The 19986-nt window shown below is 38.5% G+C and overlaps 1 protein-coding gene across 1 annotated transcript in view; it reads right to left on the bottom strand.

Moving 5' to 3' along the window:
- The window catches only part of sorcs2 (sortilin-related VPS10 domain containing receptor 2), a 1166544-nt gene that overhangs the window by 78261 nt on the left and 1068297 nt on the right, over positions 1 to 19986 (bottom strand). The window contains exons 10-11 of the mRNA XM_028801884.2: positions 14362 to 14508; positions 13094 to 13196 (exon numbers count right to left, since the gene is read on the bottom strand). Coding sequence (XP_028657717.1) covers positions 13094 to 13196; positions 14362 to 14508 — 250 coding nt within the window. The remainder of the gene's footprint in view (positions 1 to 13093; positions 13197 to 14361; positions 14509 to 19986) is intronic.

The following is a 19986-nucleotide window of genomic DNA, read 5'->3' as shown; positions in this document are numbered from 1 at the left end:
GGCAATTAGCAGCTCCCGGCATCAATTACAGATACAGACGATTCCTCACCTGTGCACTTAAGCAAGGAAACGCCCGCACCACATCGCGTCCAAGAACCGCTCCAGCCACACTACCATACCCCCTCTATAAGATGCAAGTGCGGCGATTATTTATTTAAAAACTGGCTTGTTATTCTGAGCCGCGGACCCGCTATTTCACACCCCACCTCTGTTCTTTGAGTGCATGAAAACTGTGTTACATGCACTGTTGTTTTTTTGTCACTTTAACCATGTCTAAGCAAAAAGCTGAACATAGTTCAAGTAATAAATCAAAGAAATGGTGTTTGGGGTTTAAAAGGCAATGGTTAAAGCCAGAACATTTTGTTAAAATGTACTTACAGCAAAACATTTGGCAGCATGTGGTTCTGGGAGAAATGTTTAACATCTCGGAGATGGATGTTGCAATTTGCAAAATATGTTTCAAAGCAGAATCTTCAGGATCTTTTAACAAATGGACCTCAGGGAAAGCATGGAGTGATAGGAAAGTGGACCACCTCAATTCAGTCACAAAATTAAAAAATCAACTGAAATTTTAGTTGAAAAAAAAATGAAAAGGATCAGGACTAACAGAACAAGCAACGCCTGATGAGGTAAATAAAAGTTTTAACAGAATTTATGATCATATAGCCAAATAAGTGAAAATACCAGACAGTTGGCAAAGTAAAAATGATGCCATTGAGTTCATCAGCTGCAAAAAATCAACAATCAAAACCCATGTTTAAAAAATTTGAAAATCAGCCAACCATACCTATAAATAGTAGAAGAATAAATGAACATAACAGTTTAAAATTTTTTATTTTAAGAATTACATATAGGAATAAAGATGTATCCATTCAAAAAACTGCTTATTCAACAGTTTTATATGGAAAACAAGTTAAATTTAAACCAGATGGTGGTGTTTACCTTGAACAGGGCATCAGTGATTTTTTTCCATTAGAGACCTTTTTTTAAATACAAAATGACAGGCAGATTCATATGAAATTGATATTTGTAAATGTCTCCAGACAGGAATAAATTTTACTTGAAGCAAAATGCAATTTGTTTAGTGAATTGTTTTACAAAATGAAACACTAAGTTTCAATAGGAATTCAAATTTGCGTAAATCACTTCATTCATCACTAGTTACCTGCCACTTACTCATCCACCAGAATTAGTGAGATTTGGTGGTTAACAGCTATCAGAATTATAGTAGAAAAAACAATACAAAGATACATAAATTTAACAACCTTTTAGTATACTGCTGCATTTTTATTCTTATTATATTTTTATTCTTATTTTAATCTTGCCTTCTACAGTAATTAAGTGAATGAGAAGTGCTTGTGATGCTGCAGGTTGGTTCCTTGCTCCCTCTTCTATAAAGGGAGCCTCTTCAACCTGACACCATCAGTACCGTAACTGAGATTAGCATGGCAGATGAGGACAAAACACGCCAAGCAAGGAGATGGAGAAAAGTCAAGTGTTTTTATGAAAAACTCAACAAAAACAAGTGTTCAAAAAGTTAATAACAATATAATCCATAAAAACATTCAAGTGTTAGTGGAGGTTAAAAATGATCGAATAAATAAATCCATAAAAACAAGGTTAAAATTCAGGCAGGAGTCTTCTTGAAAATTCTCAATCCCCGGTGTTTTCCTTTAAAAACCGATGCCTCTCCAGCTTATCCTACTCAGACCTCGCAGCATGGAGAGACATCCAGGTTCTGACATCCTTCAATCCTGACCTGTGACCCCGCTGCCCGATCCACAGCATTCCATCGGGAGCCACCAGAACCTGATCCCACATCCACTGCTGTTGATTGCTGACGAAAGTGCGTAATCCTCACCCTGCTGCTGACTGCTGGCTCCAACCAGCGAGAGGACACTCCGGAGTGTAATGATCACTCTTGCTCCCAGGTTGCTCAACAGGAGTGGTCCCCATGCCCCCTCCTGAGTGCTGGCCACGTGCCACTTCCTGGGGTTCCATTCATGTCCGCCTGCTTCTCACTGTAAACACCGGCTCACTCCCGCTCCTTCATGCTCTTGCCTCTCTTCTTCTGTTCTTTAACCTCCAACATCTATTCTTCTCTCTCTTGTCTTGTCTTTTCTTGAGTCAGCTCGTTCTTAAGGCTTAGTGAGCACAGCATTGCGTACCGCAGGAAGCCGATGAAGCAATTGAGAAAGACCGCACCTTCATGTGTACTGTAGGTGCACCTCGCCACAATTACTCCACCAACTCCCCGCAGCTGCATAAGTATGCCCACTTATTTTATTAAAAAAGCCTTTTTTTTGAGCTGTGGAACTGCTATATCACAGTCCTGCTTCAGTCTAAATATCTCTATTTATTAACATGAAAGTGGCTATTTTTCAATAAATTTTCAGAACAAATAAATTCTTACACATATCTTTAAAAAACAAGAAACTAGTTATGGAAACTTGTGGGGAATAAACATGAGAAGACCAGCAGATTTATTCAGTGTTTATTAGGCACATTTGGAGAGCACAAAAGGCTTTGAAAAGAGCATGGATGTAGGGCTGCATATAGTACATGATTAGAAGTCTACATCCTAAAATACCAGTTTAAACCAGCCTCGTCTGGCTCTAAAAGTAAAAGTTTAAGGTCCTTGATGATCCACCGACAGCATTTAAAAAGCATAGGGGTTTTCCCCATTTGTGTATCGAGAATGATAAGAAGAGCGGGAGGACGGGGGTCCCCTTGGTGAAACGAGTGAAGCTGGAAACAGGGAAAAAAATCACACAGCATTGTCAATTTCTTCTGGGGTATGTCGCATGTGACAATAAATGTGAGACAAAATAATTACACTACTTTTTTTTTCAGTACATAGTCTTGCCTTTTTGAAAAAGCCATAACTGTTGTCCACCTACATACTGTCATTAAGTTCGCAGTACCAATCAATGATCACTGTTAGTGCTTTTTGAATAAAAACAAAGATATAAAAAAAAGTGAAAAAACACAACAGATTAACCGATAACGCCAAGGCACAATTGAACAGAATGAAGTGTGATTTTTTTCTATTGCTGACGGAGATGCTATTTTTCATAATATAATAAGAAGAGAATAGGACGGTGCTTTTGAGTGGGCAAAACTTTTTTTTTTTTGTTGGTAGACATTTATTGAGCTAGTACTAATTTTAGGCTTTGATGCTAACGGAGAGTAGAAATTTTAAACCATATTTACCTTTACATTTTTAAATCACCTTTGTAACTTTACCGAATTCCACTTTATTATAGAGTTCTGCTGCAATTTCATTCACAACACCACCACCAAGGACTGTATGTAGCAACAGGATGCAGCTCAAGAGAACAAATAATATTAGTCAACGGTAAAAAATAAACAAATCAATACAAACATTGTACACAGATAAGTACCTAGTTACATAGTCCCGACTAACTAATGGCCCATTGACTTAGAAAATGTGCAAAACTACATAACACAGCTAGTAGCATATAACACAAATTCCATATTGTATTACTAAACAAAACCTATGCTGTTTTTATCATTGTGTGGTTGGTTCATTAAATTTATGGGCCTGTTCTAGCCACATATCCATCTATTGTTTTAACCCATTTATCCCATACGAATATCAAGAAAATTAGGTTAACTAGCAACTTTAAAGAATAAGAGTTTGACTAACCCATGCCCTATCCTAGGATTAGATCTTGCCAGCTGCTAGGAGAGGCTTGGTACCATTGTCACTGTACAATTAGAATTATTTGTTTATTAAAACAGCCCCTTTTCCCAGTCATGGACCCCACTTTACCACAACCATCTTAGTAAAGCTTTGCTCCCCCACTTTCTGATCTTTCTGATAGTTATAATATGTTCTGCTATTGAAAGCAAAATGTTGTGAACATAATCTTTTGAGATAGACCTTTCTGAATTCCTGTATCTTTCAGGCCCAAGCAGAATAAACATTAGGATAGTGATCATCTTAAGCACAACATAGCTCAAACAGCAGCTCCAATTTTGTGAAACAATTATGCCACAAACAAAGAAGTGTCTAGGTAAACATCTTACATAACGTCAATACATACTGCGTCTATAGTGTTGGGAGCACTGCCAACAGCATTCTTGTCTGAAAGAATTGCTTGTAATTCAAGCGATCAAAAAGCAGCAGCTCATAATTTATTTTGGGTAATTATTTTGCTTTCTGTGGCTTTTACCAATATAATGTTCAATTGTTTTGAATACAAAAAATGGCCCTGGGGAATTGGAGCTCTGCTTTTTCAGTTAAATGGAGTTTATTAAAAAATATATATAAAAAACTTCTAAAATTATAAAACAAAAAAAAAAAACTTTGAAAGAGCTCTTGGCAATAGTAAAACATTACATAACATTCTCAAACTTTCTTAATTCATTTTAGATTTGTGGAGGGCTGGAACCTATCACAGCAGCACTGGGTGCACTCAGTGGCGTAGCTAGGGGAGGGTGGAGGGGGTGGTCCGCCCCGGGCGGCACATTTTTGGGGGCGGCATTATTGGCCAAAAGGCTCAGAACACTTCACGTGTAAGCAGCCGGGTTTGGAAAAATATCACTCATGAATGTAAAAAAGTCAAATTCTCTGATTTTCATCCACAAATGCTTCAAAAATCATTTTTAGATGGTCCTTCTATTACGGCATCAGACACGGAAGTTGAAATTTATGAGACAATAACAAAAATAAACAAAAACATTACACCGATAATAATTTCTAGGAAGATAAACAACTAATTTACAATGTATAATTTCGTTTCGTTATCAATCCGAATGCATTCTTGCTCATCCCCACCTATCACTTATACACCACACCGGTTCTGGTTTTCTGGGCGTATTTATATTAAACTAATAATCAGAACACAGCTTATCAGTGTGTCTATACTATATTCTTGTCTAGTTGATGCTTATAAATAATTATATGTGTAAAACATATTGCTGTTTCTCTGTATATAAATAAAACTATGCAAAATGTATCTTAATTTTTCTCTATACGTCATTTTAATTTTCTATTTAAATAGGTTAACATATTCAGATACGTTGGAGGGCGGCAAATTGAAGCCCCGCCCCGAGTGGCACGAACTCAAGCTACGCCACTGGGTGCACTGCCTGGATGAATGGATTCTGCCAGGGTGCCAGGCTATCACATGATCCATTTGAAATTACCACTCAGCCTAACTAGCATGTATTTGGGGTTCTGGGATGAAAACTAGTAGCGCCCATTAGAAAACCTGGGGAAAATGGGTAAAAAGGGCAAACTGCTTAGAAACAAAAATCAGCTGTGATAGTCAAACCCATGATGATGGATTCACAAGCCAGGAGTAGTACTCATTCTGTCACTGTGCCATGAAGTAATAGTGAAGCTTCCATTAAAAACCTCTTGCAACTAAGTGATTAAGTTAACTGGTATCCTACCCAGAGCTTATTCCTGCTTTGTGCTGGAAGGGCATAGACTTTGAACCTCACTAGAATTACATGGTTTGGAGAACATATCAATGGATTCTGCTCATTCCCTCTCTCACTTTTCATTTGCTTCATTGTTATTTGCAGGGAAGAAATGTTAGACCTTCACCATGTCCCAAGTCTTTCCCTGAATCTTCTACTGTAAGCCATGCTTGGTACACTTTCTGAAGCAAGCACCAATGGTGAATTCTCACTATATGTCTAAACTACTCAAGCAGGCTCCCCACTCAGTTTAGAAGAACAGATGCTCAACTCTAGGCTCCATGTGAACTGGTAGCTTGACTCCTCAGTTACAGAGAATGATGCCAATAATTCTGTGTGGAAGCCAGCCACTTTTATCTTTAATCACATTTGTTCAATCCTTATGTAAAGTGACTGGCCACAGGTATGGATGGGAATGCTCAATACAAGGTAATTTGATCACGTTCAGCATCATGTTCTCACTCACAGCTGCCAGGTACAAACTTCGAGTCCTGGATTCACAGTGCAGGGTATGTCTGTCTCAATCAGTTGAGCTACAGGAGGACTCTTCCTATCTAGCGGCCAACTGGGCTTCTAAATTTGAAGGTGTCCTCTTTCTGCAGTTGACTCTCTCTTTCAGCCTTGATACAGTTTTCACTGGTACAATGACAATAATACTGGCGTACCAGCATAACCAGTTGATGAATCTTACAATAACCTTGTAAAAATGACCATAAGGTACTTCAACTCTTCTACCTGGGGCAACTGTTGCCTCTTTTCAGCACAAATGAAAACACCATATTCTAAAACAGAACATAGGTCAACCATTAGTTGTTATTCTTATTGCATCATACTCAACTAAAAGAAAAAGGATGCTCTTCTAGCCTCACCTACAAAATAATATCTTGTTCAGGAATATGAAGAATAAGAGGGCAAAAAAAGGCAATCTTAGAAAGGTCCAGCCAAACTGCAGGGATACTATACTCTCATGGTACCTGGCATAAAATTCCATAAAACAGAAGTAGAAAGGACTAGAAATTTTTTCAGAAAATATTCATGGAAGGAGAAAGACTGGGCCAACTCATCTAAGGCCATTCCACATTGTTGCTCTTGGATTTAAGGCTAGAATGTTGGCCACCTTCTCCATTCCAGAATGGTGAACAGCTTGATCTTTTAATAGTTAGCAAGCCTGCCAACATTGAGGTCCCATCATCCACACAGTAATAAAGAGGTGGAATACCAGGGACAGCCCTACAATAACCAGTCATTTTAATATTTGTAGTTTAAATACATCTCTAGTGTATACAAGACACTAGAACTTTTTAGCATTCCAGTGATCTCAGTCACTCAAATACAACCAAACACACAGATGCTTCTCGGACTACCATCACTTGGGGAAGGTTTGTTTGCCTTGTTTAGTTGAGCCTCAAAGTCATTATTCTGCCTCTTGATAAGCGAACTCCCCTATTTTGAGTCCAGAACTTATTCCATTTTGCTAGAAGCAGCATGAGTAATGTCTTGCCTGCACAATGAATTGCTGAATGGTTTGATACAAGTACTATTCTTCTTTTTCCAAGGTGACTCATAAAAGAAACAAAATCAACCCAGAGTTTGCTATGGTCATAATGCCAGTCACTGACCATTATGATTGAGATACATAAACATGCCTTCTTGTCAGCATATGTGTTGCACCATAAACTCTTTGTGACTGTACAACAATCTTTTTCTTAATTTTCACCAAACTGCTCCAGCTTTGCTTTGAACAGCACTATACTGTAACTGCCACAATCCTAGCTTGCCAGAACCATATCTGGAAACCCTCTGAATAACACTGCACTGAAGGTCTCTTTGCATACTCGACAGTTTCACTTAATAGCAACCAGTGGGTTAAGTGGTTTCCACCTAGACAGGTAGCATTCACTTTTTGGCTATAGCTCTTTAAAGCCACAGTGATTACTGATGTCTTAAACAAAATTAAGTCCGACTTTATGCCTTCAACCTCAATCAATGTGCAGCAGATGAATTCATCCTAAAAGCAGGCATTTTATAGGCAGCCTAGGACATCCTTACTACCTGTTTTGTGCTTCCAAGTCTAAATGACGGTCTGGCTGCCTGCGCTAGCCTGCCTTCAGGTCGGGGAAAAGATAACAACCTAGCATCACTTATTAATCGACAGGTTGGTTTGTGCTTAGCACTGAATGCTGGTTTGGATATCCTGTGCTCTCCAAAGACCCTACTTTTAAATAAAGAGCTTTGGAACATTGATAGATGATGCAATGCTGAAAGCATTTGTCTTCAAATGGAATGGTAGCTAAAGTACGTCTTAAAGCACCAACCCAATACAAAGTAATGGATCAACAATTTAAATACAATGTAGATTTTGAAAACTTAATAAACATGTAGGGTGGGAAATAAGAATCACAATTGTATTCTTAGCTATGTCGTGTGTTTAAGTTACACAGTATGTCATAATAATGTAGTTAGACAAGTAAAAAACTAAGTAATTACAGTGTAACTATAAAGTAATAAGAGACAAAACATTCACAACCTTGCTTTTTAAAAGAATAGGGGCGAGGGGTTAATCTGTGCCTGCACTAGCAGCTTCAGGGACAAGGCAGGAAAAAGCACCAGGCTATCACAAATCCCCCTCCCATACACACTGTTCAGGAGATACTTTAACCTTTTCAGCTGACAGACTTTAGGTGTAGGATTTAATCTGAAACATTTGTCAAGCTAAATGTACATGCAGTTAATTCTGGGAAGGCTGAAAGGCAAAGCAGGATTCAGAGTAGAATGCTAGTCTGTATGCAGTATTAAGTAGCTTTTAGGTCCCATGGCCTTGAGCTTGTATGATAATGATTTAGTAAGTCTTTGTTTTGAAAAAATGTCTGCCCTGCTATCAGAAAGCCAAGTATACTCTATTACTTTGGGCAGGAAGGGGGAGATTGGGGTGATTGCCTTTTATTAGACTTTTTCAAAAAAAAAAATTTCAGTTCATTTTCCTCTTGGAGAATTCATTTGCTTTTCTGACACCTTTGTAAATAGCTCAGCTCACTTGTAAGGAATCTTTCCCTATATGCTAACAGCTGAGAATTGGCATTTTCAAGGAGCGTTATCATTTAGCTGATAGATTACTTAGAAAAGTGCTCCCTCTTTCTTTCTGGCAATACATTTTTCTTTTTATTTTTTGATTAAGGATATAACCATTAATTAACACTAGAATTACCACAGTCTACGAAAAAACTCGTAGATCCGGCCCACCTTAAAACCATTCGCAGCTCTCTTTTGTCTTCTAAATGTGCCAATTAAGATGAGCCAGCAAGCAGCCGACTATTCCATCCCCCACCGTCGCAGAGCGTTCACTAAGTTTTCCCAGCTCATGCCTTGTTTGATTATCTGGGAGTGACTGAACTGCTAGAGTTTTAGTGTGGAAATAATAGATCGCTATTTGAAACACACACAGTTCATGTGTGTTCCATTTCTACAGCAATCTGTGTAAACACATTTTTAAAACAGAAACGTTTTTCATATTTTAGTAGTAAATGACAAAATGTAGGCATAAACTATATAATGTATGAAGCCTGAAGTCCAAAGATCAAGTAAAAACACTTCCACAAAAGGTTCAAGACTGATACAATAGCTTCCGTGGCGTAGCGGTAAGATTTGCTGACTTGTAATTGAGAGTCCCCGGTTCGATCCCCACTCACTCCTATATTTGCCATTTTCAGTAGTGAGCTCCTATTTTTGTTAATATTATACAGTACACACATACATTTGGTTTGCGTCTGTAACACACGGTGTGCATTTATAGGACTTGTAAAAGTTACCATTTTTTTTTTACTTTTATTCTCTCTAAATCACGATCACGATACATACTACCCCCCCCCACCAGGGATCTGACGCTGTTATTTTTTATTTGAAATGGAATAACTGGAGATGTGAGTGGTGCTTTGAGACAATGGTACTGGACATTCTCTCATCTGGAGGGATAAAAGCTGACACACAAAACGCTGGCGAATCTGCCTTCTTCGTATCTCACCATCACTTGATTTTTTTATTTGGTTTTATTGAGTTTTATTTACTGCTCATGCTGAATTAGAGTGCACCTTATGGTGAATGATGTCAAAACAACAAAAAAACACAGACGTAGGTATATATGATATTTGGAATTATTCGTTTTATGACCTGTATAGTACATTTCGGAAAACTTTGTGGCACGGATGCAACATTATTTATATTATTCATATTCATTCGCATAACATCTTGCGTTTTGTAATCAGTGAATGCGTATTTTTTTTTTCCCGATCTTGCCAGTCCCCACATGTTGCTGTATGCTGTTTCTTTTGTACTCCAGGACATGCAGAGGATAGAATAGTACAGAGCAGTAAGTTCAGCGCTATATGCAATCATCAGATTCAAATGTTAACTGTTCACACACACGCAAGGATAGTCTTTCCTACATTTACAACGTGTGAACCTGTTACAATGTACACGCTTCTCTCTATGCTGTGGTTCCTATTACACACCTGAAAGAAAGAGACAATATATGTGAAAACATCATCGCACTAATGCAATATTATTTGAAAACGAACAGCGTCAGATCGGGTGTGGATCTATGTTGGCGCTATTACTGAAAGAAAAAAAGATCAACATATGCGTTGATCCAGCAGAACTGAATAAGCTCACGCGCTCTAGCATCCCCACCCCCGATCTGACTCTAAGAAACAGCTAAAGTACAGACGCAAACCAAGTGTGATCAAGATTTCCCGGTTCGATCTCACTCACTCCTATATTTGCCGTTTTCAGCACTGAATAAGCTCACACGCTCTAACAACAAAAAAAGAGCAGCTTACTACTGAAAATGGACATAAAATTTATAAATTGGTATGCACTGTAAATCGTTAAGTTTAAAATGTCGATCGCGGTTATTTCTGCTAATTAATTCATGCTTTTTACTTAGAGTCAGAACAGGAGCTTGTTCAGCTTATTCAGCTTCTGATCTGACTCAAACAGCACCAGTATAACTTTACACCCAACCTGACGCTGTTCGTTTTCAAATAATATTGCATTACTTCGACGATGTTTTCTGATTGGTACTATTCGCGTCATAAAATGATTTCTTCACATATATTTGTCTCTTTCTTTTTTAAAATGTGCATGGTAGCACGCAGCAACTGGCCACCTGCATGTTCTTGCGCACACTGAATAAGACAGCGCTATATGCAATCATCAGATTCAAATGTTAACAGTTAACAGTTATATAGCACGGAATGGAAATCAGCAGTTCTTAGCATTGCACCACGCAAGCTGTCAAACAAACCACCTACTGTAACTTGCTTTCTTTTTTCTTCGTTTATATTCTTGGATAAAAGTGCACTTGTTTTATTATACTTTTACATGGGGTAGGGAAGGATCCTGAACACGACTGAGACAATGAAAAGTGAATTAAAAAAAAACAAAACAAAGCTAACCTTTGCAAATATCATAAATTACACCGGCTGTTACAGACTGAAATCAAATGTATCTTTTTATTCTAAAATAGTAAAAAGAAATAACACTTCACATAAGGGAGTCATGCAGGATCGAACTCATGACCTTCTGATTGCCAGTCAGCAACTGATACTGTTGCGCAACGGCGGCAATCATAGTAAATAGGTGTCAATGTTGCACACTAAGGCAGCTTTTTTTGGCGGCGGCTTTTTTTTTTGTACCTTTTGTGAAAGTGTTTCTTTGATATTTGGACTTCAGGCTTCATACATTATATAGTTTATGCCTACATTTTGTCATTTGTTACTAGAATATAAAAAACGTTTCTGTTTTAAAAATGTGTTTACACAGATTACTGCAGAAACGCAACACACATGAAATGCATGTGTTCCAAATAGCGATTTATTATTTCCATTCTAAAACTCCACTCACTCCCAGATAATCAATCAAGGCATGAGCTGGGAGAAGTTCATTTACGTTCTAAGTTGGTGGGGGGATGGAATAGCCGGCTGCTGGCAGCATGTCTTTATCAGTACATTTAGATGACAAAAGACGCTGGCAGAGAGGTGAGAACGGTTTTAAGAAGCGATTTAAGGTGGGCCGGATCTACGAGTTTTTTCGTAGGCTCTGGTAATTCTAATGTTAAGGAAATGGACCATCTGGAAATAGTCATCTGCAAATGAATGAAGGATGCATGAACACACCCAGGTTGTATAATTCTTTGTATTTGTTGCTATTGGTTTTTATGGAAATACTAGGGGGCAAACCCCCCAGCTTGCTTCGTTCACCCACAATCTGTCTACCCCCCATCCCCCAGGGGGCATGCTTCATGCTAGCCACTTTGTGTGTCTGCCACTCGTGTTGTGAAGGCGGGGGGGTCCCTTTAAGCCAGCTGTCGCTTGTGCCGTGCTGCGTGATCTGCATAATGCGCTGCTTGTTGATCATTTAAAAGCCTGTACAGCAGCTGTCCTTTTGTCTCAGTTCCTTGTCTTGCAGGACGTTAAAGTGTCTCTGAGAAATTGTTTGAAAGTAGGGCATGAAGCGCAAGTAGTCTCGCTGGACTTGAAAGTGTCTCTCTGAGATGATCACGTCTCAACCCAAGATTTTTTTATTATAATAGATAGATTTTAAGAATTTGTAAGTAAAACCTTAAGTCAATGTCTGTCTAATTGCTATTAGCGAGCCAGAAGCTAGATTTATAATTCATTATCTTACTGCAGTCCATTAAGAGTGCAGAGAATGCTCTTGTGAAGCCCTGTATTACAAGTAAACAAGGCTGAAGTAAATGAGTGAAAGTAAAGACTTGTCCCAGTCAGAGAAGCAGCCTGCTGATAGAAGTCCATATGGTTGAATACATGAGGTTCAATACAGACACCGAGATAGGTAAGAAGTTACAGGTAACAGTTGCATGGCTGCCTTTGACATTTCCTCCTATACCTCATTTAGAAAAAATAAAATAAAAAAACTTTACAGGTTAGTTGGTACCTTTGGTGTTTGATGCAAGTCTTAGGTGAATTAATAACACAATACAACACACATCCATCCACATTGACAAAGGGCTGGTTAACATAAGATGTATGTTTCTTGAATGTGGGAGGAAACCATACTGGGAGTAAAATCCATGCAAATGCAGAGAGAATATACAGAGTGTATGCAGACAAGTACTGGCCATTAGATTCAAAGCTAGAACACTTAATCTGTAAGGCATCAGTACTAATCAGTGTGCCACAGTGCAAACTGTACTAACAGACAATAATGTAAGTTACTGCCCAGTATCTGTATAATATGTAACAATTCCAGGAACTAGCATGAGTAAAAATAAGCTGGACAGTATTTATGGATGAGATCAGAGTTTTGTTTTTCTGGTTATATTACTCTATCACATGCACATTGTTTTAACATGCTATAATTTGATTAACTATCTTTATTAGTCTTATTCTTTTTCTGTTTTTAATTTACATTTTAGTCTTGTCCGTGTTCTCTCCATTAAATGATTTGTTGCATAAATGTGGACCTGCTCCAATGAGAATAATTTCCATATGGTATTATCAAACCTTGCCAATACAAGTCATTAATCAGCACCTTCTTGATGTACTTCTTTCTATGAGACCCTACCTAAGAATGACATCAATCACATGGTGACAACTAAAAGTTACAGAGCATTGTCTCTTACCTGCTCCCATTATTAACCCCGGTGCAGAGTCCTTTGTATGCACTGTGCCTGAGACATAGGGGTTGTCTGCCCAGCGAAGATGTAAATGAAGATGGCACTTTGGCTGGTTGGGAAAAGAAAGGAAAAGAGAATGAATGCATAAAGTCATGAAGATAATCCAATCAATCTGGCGACCTCTGAAAATGTCTGGTGTGAAATATTCGTGTAAAGATTTTGTTTGAATGTGTTTTGGGATAAGTGCTGAGGCATCAGATCTGTACACATGGTTTGGAACATCTCTTTAAAGAACTTTGTATCTTGTGGGTTTCTTTAATTGCTTTTCATTTAAAAATCTCTGGCTTAGTTAATCTGAATACAGAGCCAAAAACCACAGAAAAGACTGATGATAGAACAAGCAGAAACCTTGTTTAATGTTAATTAGAAAACAGTCTTTCTGTTTGGTCATTTGTGGAGACATTCAAATGCATTGCTATGGGTACTACATCACATAATTAAGTTCTGCTATGACATGATCAAGATTTTCCTTTTATACAAGAGAACCAACGTTTTCAGTATTATTGTAAGGATTCTATCCACTTTTTATATAAATGATTATCTAAGTCAATGACTACTTTTAGAGGCACACCGGATGTTTACCATTTATTTGTTGTAAATTTCAGCATTTTTGCTGCTCTACTGAACTAGCGGAGCACTTTGTATAAATTCCTTATTGTAGTTTGTCTGCATTTTTAAAGTAATACAATTGAGACAGGCAATGAATTGTAAGCTTCTTCCCAAACAATATTATAGTAAATTACAATTAATAAACTACTCTGTTTTTGTTATCCAGTTTCTCATCTTCTCTGAAACATCAGACCTGGTAGTTACCATCCCCTTCTCACTTACAGTATGTGCAGAAACAATCTACACAGGTTCTATAAAATTAACTGAATAATAGAGGTTGGTAATTTGGAAAAATACTGTAAAGTTTCAGCATTTCTTTTTGCATATCCATATCCTTTATGAAAACTGGGAAGCAGGCCAATTCATCTGTAATACTTCTGAAGCAAGCTGAAAAATAAATTAATATCAAGTGTACCTTTGTAAGAAAATGTTTTGATGACTTCCAGCCTATCAAATTATTCTAATATTATTATATCTTTTAACTTTATCTTTGCTCTTCTCAATAAATACAACATGAGGTTTTACTCATGTGGAATAATATAAAAAATGAGCCAAAATAAATGTTAAGACTGAAGTTAATGACAAAAACTTTAATTACTGCTTACCGGTTTGCAGTTCACAGTCTTGCCATTCATATCGATGGATGGTGGATTAAGAAAATCCCAATCCCGGCCTTTATTGTAGGTAATAAGAGTCATGACCTTTCCGTCTACTTTTTGATTAGCCAGGAAAACTCCCTTGACTCCACGCACCTAAAATAAGATTTTGGCACATTTGATTTGATAGAAATGACATTAAACAGTTGAGAAATTATTTGTTGAAGTTGTATAAATACTTTATCAAGTGTTTATATTAAGAACACATTTCATTGATTCATACTTTTTCAACTTAACATCTCTATATAAGGCAAAGTTGACTGACTCACTCAGCAACATAAACACTATTTCAGTTAAAAGGCTGAAATTTGGAAGAATGATACATCTAGGGCTGTATGTATCAGCTAAGAAATAACATTTTGATATATTAATATTAAAGGATAGCCCCCCATAATAGAAAAACTAAATAAACCAAAATTTTATAAAGGCTTTGAGTGATTTGACTGAAATTTGGTGACATTATAGAAAACAAAACTTGACCCAATCTGTGTTTCTTTATTTGTCAGTAATAATTCTTTAGTGAGTTGGGTATTTTTAGCCCGCACTTTCTTTTTCGCCTCAGCTCTGACAAGTTAATAATGCATCGAAATGAAGGGTGCAGGTCATGTAAATCAATGCCACCAGAAGAAGCTCACCACTGACAAAGCTGTAAAAGAAATTGGGTTGGCAGTGAGTGAAGAAGTGTAGCTGCCCTGCACAGGAAAAAGAAATGGGGTTTTGAAAATGTGATGTGAAGTGGAAAAAGCAAAGTTAGGCGAAGCTCATATAAGATGTAGATATCACGTGGCCTTCTTGAGTACACACAGCACTCCCTATTCTGTTGGGTTCAGTATAAAGTGCATACAAATTAAAGCCAAATTATATTGTTGAGCCAATGTATCTTATATGTAAAAATAAATATAATCAGAGTTTAATCAGAGTATAGCATCAAGTCAATGAAATGTATGAGATTTTGATCTGGCCAGTTAAGTAGCAGAGGGGGTTGTTAATCAGTTTCAGCTGCTTTGGTGTTAATGAAATTAACAACAGGTGCACTAGAGGGGCAAAAATGAGACGACCCCCAAAACATAAATGGTTTAACAGGTGGAGGCAACTGACATTTTTCCCTCCTCATCTTTTCTGACTGTTTTTTTCACTAGTTTTGCATTTAGCTACGGTCAATGCCACTACTGGTAACATGAGGCGATACCTGGACCCTGCAGATCTTGCACAGGTAGTCCAACTTCCCCAGGATGGCACATCAGTACGTGCCACTGCCAGAAGGTTTGCTGTGTCTCCCAGCACAGTCTGAAGCGCATGGAGGAGATTCCAGGAGACAGGCAGTTACTCTAGGAGAGCTGGACAGGTATGTAGAAGGTCCTTAACCCATCAGCAGGACCGGTATCTTCTCCTTTGGGCAAGGAGGAACAAGATGAGCACTGACAGCGCCCTACAAAGTGACCTCCAGCAGGCCACTGGTGTGAATGTCTCTGACCAAACAATCACAAACAGACTTCATGAGGGTGGCCTAAGGGCCCAACATCCTCTGGTGGGCTCTGTGCTCACTGCCCAGCACCTTGGAGCTCGATTGGCATTTGCTATAGAATACCAGAATTGGCAGGTCTACCACTGGTGCCCTGTGCTTTTCACAGATGAGAGCAGGTTCACCCTGAGCACATGTGACAGACGTGAAAGGGTCTGGAGAATCCGTGGATAACGTTATGTTGCTTGCAACATCGTTCAGCATGACGGGTTTGGTCGTGGGTCAGTGATGGTCTGGGGAGGCATATCCATGGAGAGACGCACAGACCTCTACAGGCTAGACAATGGCACTTTGACTGCCACTAGGTATTGGGATGAAATCCTTGGACCCATTGTGAGACCCTATACTGGTGCAGTGGGTCCTGGGTTCCTCCTGGTCCACGACAATGCCCAGCCTCATGTGGCGAGAGTATGCAGGCAATTCCTGGAGGATGAAGGAATTGATACCATTGAATGGCCCACACACTTGCCTGACCTAAATCCAATAGAACACCTCTGGGACATTATTTTTCCGTCCATCTGATGCCACCAGGTTGTACCTCAGACTGTCCAGGAGCTCTGTGATGCCCTGGTCCAGATCTGGGAGGATATCCCCCAGGACACCATCTATCGTCTCATTAGGAGCAAGCCCCGACATTGTCAGGCATGCATACAAGCACTTGGGGGCCATAAAAGCTACTGAGTACGATTTTGAGCTGCTGCAATGACATTTTGGCAAAATGGACTAGCCTGCCGCATCATTTTTTCACTTTGATTTTTGGGGCGTCTTTGAATACAGCCCTCTGTAGGTTAATAATTTTAATTTCCATCAAACGATGTGGAATCCTTTCGTTCCTAACACATTACCCAGTCCATATCAGTATAGATAGATATCCAGCAGGATTGTTCTTCCCATTGAGATCTAATGTATTTTCAAAGTGTTCCTTTAATTTTTTGAGCAGTTTATATATATATATATATATATATATATATATATATATATATATATATATATATATATATATATATTGTAGCAAAAATGTACTATATAGGCGCCTGACCCAACACAGACTCACACTAGAGGCATGTATAAAACCAAACTGATTTTATTTTTCTTCACCTTGGGGCACATCTTCCCTGTGACCCCCACAGACACAACACAGTCCCAAAACACAAAGCAATAAAGCAAAACACTCCTCTTTGGCACTACCACTCCTCCTACAAGTTTCGTCCTCCTCCTCCCGACTCTGGCCATTGAGTGGTGGCTGCAGGCCCCTTTTATAGTCCACCCGGAAGAACTGCAGGTGGTTGACTGCCGAGTTCCAGCTGCACTTCTAGGTGTGGTGAATACACTGCCCATAACAGCTCAGGAGTCCCAGCTACAGCATCCCCAACGGCGCCTGCGGGACCCAACAGGGCTGCACCAAACTCCAATTCCCATGGAGCCCTGCGGGAAACCGAAGCACCACTCCAACCCAGGGGGCCGTCCATCTAGCATCCACGGGGAGGAATTGCACAGTCCAGGACTGCTCCCCCTGAATATACAGCGAAGGGGCATCCCGGCCAGGCATGGACCCTGCCCGTCTGCCACAATATATATATATATATATATATATATATATATATATATATATATATATATATATATATATATATATATATATATATATAAATATATATTTCAAAGAACAGGGTTGGGGTGAGAGTTCTTGGTGGTAAAATACACGCAGTACTGTGAAGAAAATGTTATGCCACAACACTCTGGTTCGCATGGCAGAAACGGGTCAGTGCCAGTACAGCACGTACAACACAAGCTGGGAGCAGCAACATGCATTGGTCAGTTTAAACACTTGCACAGCTCACTAATGAGGTAACTCGCAAACAGAACATAAAGGAGGTTAACATTGTACACAGTTCATGATATTATTCCTTTTCACTTGTTCTTCCCTCTACAGTGCTTATAATGCTCAGTTGATTGCATTGTTCATGTAAATTTGCAGCTTGTATATGTCAGTGCTGTATGTAATAAGTTAAAGGAAACCAATGTGTATATTGGTTTTGATTTAAACCCTCCAAAAGTTTTTAAAGACAAAAAAGAATACAGATCTGAGCTACATTCATATCTGACTTAAGCTACTACTTTTACAGTATCTGCTATGGGGTGAAATTATATTTATACCCACAATTCCCATTATTCTCTATTTGCCTGAAGAAGGGGCCTGAGTTGCCTCGAAAGCTTGCATATTGTAATCTTTCTAGTTAGCCAATAAAAGGTGTCATTTTGCTTGGCTTTTCTCTACGTTATTCTCTATGAAAGAGTAGCTGATGCTGTCTTGCTCTCCCACAATTCTCTGTATCTTCATAATGGAAATAACAAGTTCAGAAAACAAATGAGTGAGCAGAGGATCACTGAACTCAATTATACAAGATATTTCATTTGTACTGCTGTACTTTTCTTTTGTTTAAAGTGGATCCCAGGTTGGGTTTTCATAAATCTATAAACAAATGTCATATTATATAATGGTAAACATTACTGAAATAAATTAACATAACAGTTATAATTCTACAGATGTGTACAGATATAATTGTAATTGACAGATGTGCAGTTTTTTCAATTAATTGTTTAGGAAACACCAATATGTCTAAAATGCCAGAGGCACGTTAGATGAGTGGCAGAGCTCTACTAGGCTACTGTTCCCCTATTTAACAGGAAGGGCACACTATTGAACTGCAAGTTGTGGCACTAAGGACAAGTTTATGCTCACACGACCCAAAAATGATAAATAACAACAAACAATGAACTCTAGAATGTTCCTGCTGCATGCCTACAGTTAATGCAATTAAAATAACCTGACAATAAAGAAACAACTTTAAAAAATAGTTATTTGGGAAGTAAAAAGGCTGTAGTACAGTTTAGTCATACAGGGCAGCACAGTGAAGCATTGGTTATCACAGCTGCCTTATGATTTCAGTCCCCCATGTCTGAGTTCTGTATCTGGTTATCTTCCACGTATATTTTGCATATTCTTTCCACAGCAGCATGGATTTTCTTCTCTTATTCTCAAAACATATGCCTGTCAGGTTAACTAAAAGCTGCTTCCATGTTTATCCTTGTATTATCAAAAAATACTTTAGTTCCTCAAAACCCTGTACAGTACTGGGAAAAGCAGCTGGATGTACAGAGCTGGTAGCAATTTTATATATTTTATTTGTAAGTGAATTATTATTATAACATTACAAAAAATGTCATAGTTAATATGATAAATAAATTCCACTTTACACAGGGTTTATCTGAGTCATTAGTCAAATGTACAAGGGATGTTCAAAACGTTTCAGCACTTTTTTTAAAACTTTATTTATTAAAAATTTCAAAAACAAATGACATTACTTTTCTACATAGTCACCTTCTTTTGCGATGCAATTTTCCCAGCGTCGTACCAACTTTTTAATGCCATCAGCAAAAGATGTTTTTGGTTGAGCGTGTAGCCACTGGTGCACCTCTGCTTTTACATCAGGGTTCTTTCTTTCGTGGCTGTAGCTGGACGTCCAGACCACTCTGTATCCGTCACACTAGTACGGCCATTTTCGAACATTTCAATCCACTCACAGACGACTCTATGTGAGAGAACTTTATCTCCATACTGAGCACACATGCGGAGATAAATTTGTGCTCCCGGCACACCTTCTGCCCACACAAAGCATATGACAGATCGCGGTTCCTCTTTGGTGCAATTTATAAGTTTCTCAGCCATCTTCATCACTGTGTGACAACTCTTATACTAAACTGCAAGGGCAGCCAGCTTGCCAGACAGAACTAGTCACATGACACTCTCAGACACAACCAATTACTACTCCTACTGCCTTCACCGTTTCCACGAAAATATACAAAAAAAAAATATCTGACTAAGTCTGTTGTGTCTATCACTGCACAATCTGACCCTACCCTTACGAAACCCCATTAAAACAAACACCCTATATTACCTTGGCTTAAATAAGTTGACAAGAAAGTAAAAAAATATAAGACATCACATATGGAAACTCAGCAGGTCTCCATTGTACTTTATTAAAAGAATC

Source organism: Erpetoichthys calabaricus, chromosome 5 (assembly GCF_900747795.2).
Source record: "Erpetoichthys calabaricus chromosome 5, fErpCal1.3, whole genome shotgun sequence".
NCBI classification, from domain to species: domain Eukaryota; kingdom Metazoa; phylum Chordata; class Cladistia; order Polypteriformes; family Polypteridae; genus Erpetoichthys; species Erpetoichthys calabaricus.
The sequence above is the reverse complement of the archived record's forward strand: the minus strand, read 5'-3'. Positions and strand labels throughout refer to the sequence as shown.